Here is a 5938-nt window from a genome sequence, read left to right on the forward strand (position 1 = left end):
CCCCACCACCACCACCATAGGGTAGGATCTGTGCAGGTATGGAATGAAGGAATGGATGGATGGATGGAGTAAGTGAGAATGCATGGGGAAAAGTAACACATGTAAAATAATCCACATACCAAACTCGGAGACATCAGTGTTGATTATCCGAACAGTATCACAGTTGGGAGGAAAGTACTCCCTCGACCTACCCAAGTATCACCCCTTTCTTCTTTAAATCCTTATTTTGTGGCTTAGAATCACCACTAAGAGCAGTAAGGGCTGGGCAGTTGGGCTTAAGTGACTTGGCCAGGGTCGTACAGCTAGTAAGTGTTTGAATACAGATTTGAATTTAGATCCTCCTGACTCCAAGCCTGGCACTATCCACTGGGCCACCTAGCTGCCTGTAGCAAACATTCTCTAAGAGATGGTTCTGAGTTCTCCTTGTTCCTGTCTCTTTCTATCAGCAGGATTAGTTTATAGACCCAAAAGTTAAGAACAAAATGCTGTAGAATTCATCCTTGCTCTACAATTGGACATTTCCCCCAATTAGTGTGGGTAAAGTGTTTCTGCTTGTGAAGTTGCCAGGGAGCCAGAGGCACTGCCTAATGGGCCCAGGAGGAGGATGCCACTGGTACTTGGTGCTACAATGCTTCATTTGCCCTTTTTTTGCACCTTGAAATAGGCTGCAAGACAAATGATGAGTGAATCAGAGGCTTGAGAAAGAGATGAAATTTGGCTGTCTTTCCTTCCGGCAGCCTTATGCTGGCCTGGTCCTAAATGGAGTCAAAACCCTCGAGACTCGTTGGCGTCCTTTGCTGGCAAGCCAACACAGCTGCACCATCGCTATTCATATTGCTCAAAAAGACTGGGAAGATGAATCATGGAAGTATATACTGGTGGAAAGGCTTGGGATGACAAGCATGGAGATTCAGGCATTATTGGATGAAGGGGAGAAGTTTGGCAGAGGAGTCATTGCTGGTGAGTGACATGGCAGGGCCTTAATAAAGGCTGGTTGGATTGAATGGAGAAGAATAATATTGGCCTACTAAGGAATCCCACATTGACAGACAGACTCCCCCCTCCCTTAAGACATACACAGACACACACACTCACCAATTTAGGTACCAGTTGCTAGGCAGCTGGGTGGCACAGTGGAAAAACCTGCATTCAGATTCAGCCTCAGACATTTATTCATTAGTTCATTTTACAATTAAGGAAATGAAGGCAAACAGGGTTAAAGTGTCTTGCCCAGGGTCACACAGCTACTAAGTGCCTGAGGCTACATCTGAACTCAGGCCTTCCCTGCTTTAGGCCCAGTGCCCCATCCATTCCCTCACCTAATTGCCTAAGGACAAAAATAGCTGGTTTATATGGAACTTTAAGGTTTACAAAGTTCTTTCCATAACTGATTTCTTTCCATACCCACAATAATACCTGAGAGGGAGGTGCCATTTCTATCCTCTTTTTTTCTAGATGTTAAAACTATGGCTGAGAGACATTTAAGTAGCTTGCCTGAGGTAATATAACTGGTATCTAAGGCATAATTTGAACACAAGGCTTCCTAGGTCAAAAATCCATAGTCAAGACCATCAGTGATCTTTGACTTACCTCTCCTTTTTCTCATAAAAAACTGTAGCAAACTAAAGAGGGGGTTGGCTATACAGTCTCTAACATCTTTCTTTGGCTAAATTAATATTCTTTTGATAGTTGTTTTCAGTTGTGTGATGGCAAACCTTTTAAAGATGGAGTGCTAGGCCCCACCCCTCCCAGACTGAGTGCTGCCACTGCCACCCTCACCTCACCACCAGACAGATGAGGGAGGAAACACCCCCACTGGGCTGCTAGCAGAGGGGTGGGTGATGTAAAAAAATGTCATCAGGTGTGGTGGAGAGGGGGAGGGGAGCAGCTCTGCCCAGTCAATCTGCCTTTCTAGTAATGAATTGCTAGTTCCTTGGGGGGCAGGGAGTGTGGCACATGTGCCCACAGAGTGCTTTGGGTGTCATCTTTGGCATGTGTGCTATAGGTTCATCATCACTGGTCTAGGTGTTCAAGGACTAGGAGGACTAGCACTTCTATTGTGAGGGCTTGTTGAGCCCTTTTCAGGGCTGCTCAATCACCTTTTGGGTCCACCTGGCACTCTTACCAGTAGCTCCAAAAAGCTGTAGAATGCATAGAAGCCACACCCCAGTAAGCCACTTCCACAATGGGTTAAACCAGGTTGAGAGTAATTGATGGGCCACAAATAAATGGGTGAGTTAGAGGAGATCTCTGCCCCAACATGTGAGAACTTCCCCTGGTGGAATGGGCAGCTGAGAGCAGTTTGTTCCAGTGGCTATGAAGGCTGTCTCCAGCAGGCGCTGTGCTGTGCTTAGAAATTGGTTGGATATCAGAGGTGCCACAGTCATCCCCTGCACCCGGGCCTCACTAATTGTCCTGACTTTTGTCTTGCCACTAGACTTGGATGACTCTGGAAATTGGAATGAGGCTGAAGACTACACATTTCTCCCTCACTTAATTCATGCGCAAGGAAAGACATCACCCTCTTGATGTCAGTGGTCCTCTTTGAAACGAAGGACAGACAACACTCTTCCTGTTGCTTGTTCTTCACAGAGAGTGCTATATTCTTTTACTAACTAAATATTTCCTATGTAAAAAGACACACAAACATTTGTGCTCATTAAAGGGAAAACAAAACCCTGATTCATGTGTATTTCTTTCCTTCTGTCCAGGGCTCGTGGATGTTGGGGAAACTTTGCAGTGTCCTGCAAATCTGGCTCCAGAGAAGTTGGTGGACCTGGAAAACCAAGCTGTATTGACCAACGTGAAACAAAAGTACCTGACGACAATTTCGAACCCAAGGTGGCTATTACGCCCCATATTTGCTAAAGGCGGAAAGGATATATTTCAAGTGGATATCCCCAAAGAAGTGATCCCTATGGAGCAGGGAAAATTTATCAGAGCTTCCCTAGAATCAAGTGGCAGAGAACTGAGCCAAATGGCTTTAATGGATATGGCTCATATGTAAGTGATACTGTAAATTCATCTTATTAATAACATTAGCTGTCTTCTAAAGGAAAACAAATTATTTCTTAAAACCAGAATTATGATTTTCAAGCTAAAACATCCATGAGGTATCCGGCAAGATAATGAAAACAACCCATAAATGTCATCATGTGACTATTTTTATCAGTTCTGTTCATTTCAAGCCTGTAATAATAAAACATTTTTTTAAAAATTGTTTGCCCATTGGCCTTGGTTTTATGTTCTTTTGTGTTAATTCTAGGAAAAAAAGGCATTATGGGAGTGGAAAACAAAACATGCAAGGTGACTGCTCAAATAAGCTCTCGATGAAAAGCAGATATTGAATGGGAAAGCCTTTATTCAAGATCTAAACAGTGCCAAGATTTAAACTATTTTTAGAAAAACATGTCTTGATCTCTCCTTTTGACATCACAGACATTTCCTGTTGAAGCTTCACTTCTCACTTCTCTCCTCCCTTCCCCCCACGGAACGCTGCCATCATCATAAACAAAAGCAAGTAACATAGCAACAGCCTAACAGGCAAAGGAGGGACGTCTTAAACTAATCCATCTGTGTAGTATCAACACATTTAAAACTACCTTTTACCCTCCTGAAATAAAAATCACTTTTCCCCTCCCCCCAAACATTCTTCAGTTGGTAAACATGATCATCCTCTACCCTTCCTCCTCTTTCCAAACTTTAGAATACTGATCATACACCCTCCCACTGTCTGCTTAGTCTGGTTTCCATCCGTCATTTTATCAATACTCTTTTCCCCAAGGTCATTAGTTATCAAGATTTCAAAATCCTTGGCTAAGTGGATTAAAAATTTTTTTTTGAAGTTTTATTGATATTTTTTGTTTTTAAGCCACAGTGATTGCCAGACAGATACACCCCTCCTCTCGCTTCTCTGCCATGACACCTGCCACGAGTCAGCTTTCCCTTGAGAAGAGGCAAACAAGTATTCTACTCAGTCAGTGTAGAATATTATCTGTCAGCCTATGCAGAAATCTGCACCTGTAGGCATAGTCTTCCATCTCTCCAAGGAAAGAAGAGAGGGACAGACAGTTAATGAATGGCCTTTTAAAAGTCTTTATCCTTCTGGTTTTCTCTCAAGCCTTCTTTGTTCTCTTGCCCCCTAAATGTAGATATCCCAGAACCTTCTGTCCTCGGCCTTTTCTCTATAATCTTTCTCGGGGCTTTTTCACCTGTTCCCATGGATTTAACTGCCACCTTTTACTAATCCCTTCCACATTCCCCTTCTAAGCCCCACTGGATCTTCCTGGCCAGGTGTGTGTTCCCTCACCTCCCAGCTCTTACTACCTCTCATTAGATGGGTAATTCGAGCCTTGATGGCATAGTGGATGGAGCACTGAACTCGGCGGCAGGAAGATCTGAGTTTAAATCCTGCCTTAGATACGTAGCTGTGTGAGCCAGGGTGCCCTCAGCTTCTTCATGGGTGAGGGGATAACAATAGTACCTGGCACCCAGAGTTAGAGTAGTGATCAAATAAGATCATACATAAAGAGTGTGCTATAAATGGCAACTGCTATTATTATGCTTCCTATTAAGGTTTGGTTTATATACCTGTACTACCTTCCTCCCTAGATGATCTTCATCCTCTTCTCTGGACCAGAACCCCACTCCCCACCCCCGCTGCTGTGCAAGCTCTGAACCTTATTCAGAGTGAGCTCCGTAGATATGTGCCTACTTGTGCTCCATTTCAGGAGCAAACACCCCTGTGTCCACCCTGACAAACTGATAAAGTATGAGGTGCCGGAAAAAAAAAACTCCAGAGAAAAATGTTGCTCCAATTTTTGAATACTTTATTTCGTATAGGTTTTTAGACAAAGACAAAAATAGACAGTAGTCATTGCAAAATTGTAATTGATTTAATCAGAAGAGCTGTGTGGACTCTGGGATGTTACTGTCTTGGATGAAGGTGCCTCGTTGCCGTTGCAGCAGTTGCAAGCGGGGCAAGGATGAGCAGAGGAAGAAACCTGCTGCTCGTTGGGCTCTGATACAGGTAGAGTTGAAGCAGCAGCCACAAACATAGCAAACCATGGGTTACATAAAGACATTAAAGTAGTGATTTGGGCATTTAGGGATGTAAAGTCCTGGTAGACCGAAGGTGGCAGGAGCCCCATATTGGAAGGATCAATTGATGCAGCTGGTTCTTGGGGAATAAAAAGATTGGACCTAGCACTGTTTGGGGCCTTCCTAGGGAGAACTCGGCGACGGATTTGTCTGGAATGACCAGCAGAATTCTCCAAAGGCCTTGCTTGTAGGGTGTAGGTCTTAAGGCTCCTCTTCTGAATGTGCACATATTTCTTTAGCGCCTTCTTTTTGACTCTCTTGGCCATTACCCACCGTCTATAACGAGCCATTCTTAACTCCCTAAAGGAAAATTGTCTTCTCAGGATCCTAGGTTTCTTTCTTTTTTGTAAGGGAGAGACAGGGTTTGGTTGAGCCCTGTTTCTAATGCCCACTCTTCTTTTAATTCTTTGAATCAGGAAAGGGCAATCTCTTCTAAAATTGGAGTTCCGATAAATCTACAAAGAAATCAGACACGTTTTAGCCCTTTTCAGTTCTCATTTGGCCATTTCAGGTGCTCAGTTTCAATTTTCAAAAATGCTATACTCCATGATTTCACCTAATGCTTTGAGATCAACCAAAAAATAAGTAATTTAACTATTTTAACTATACAGAATTGAAATCTAACCTTATTCAATTCTATTAACTATAATAGAGAGAATTTATATTTCAACTATGTAGAATTTAACTGTAACTATAGAATTCAACTCTATAACTATAATTCAGTGAATTTATATTTTAACTATTTAGAATTTAACTTTAGAATTCAACTCTATAACTATGACAAATAATTTATATTTTATCTATATAGAATTTAACTAATTATAGAATTTAACCCTAT

General features: G+C 42.5%; 1 protein-coding gene across 1 annotated transcript; it reads left to right on the forward strand.

Moving 5' to 3' along the window:
• The first annotated feature begins 681 nt into the window (after positions 1 to 681).
• On the forward strand, positions 682 to 3217 carry LOC123254242 (protein EOLA1-like). The gene is made up of 2 exons (XM_044683296.1): positions 682 to 960; positions 2712 to 3217. Exons 1-2 carry the CDS (start codon positions 708 to 710, stop codon positions 3005 to 3007), a joined length of 549 nt encoding a protein of 182 aa, XP_044539231.1. The 5' UTR covers positions 682 to 707; the 3' UTR covers positions 3008 to 3217.
• The last annotated feature ends 2721 nt before the right edge of the window (positions 3218 to 5938 follow it).

The sequence above is a fragment of the Gracilinanus agilis genome, unplaced genomic scaffold (assembly GCF_016433145.1).
Source record: "Gracilinanus agilis isolate LMUSP501 unplaced genomic scaffold, AgileGrace unplaced_scaffold1845, whole genome shotgun sequence".
Lineage (NCBI taxonomy): Eukaryota > Metazoa > Chordata > Mammalia > Didelphimorphia > Didelphidae > Gracilinanus > Gracilinanus agilis.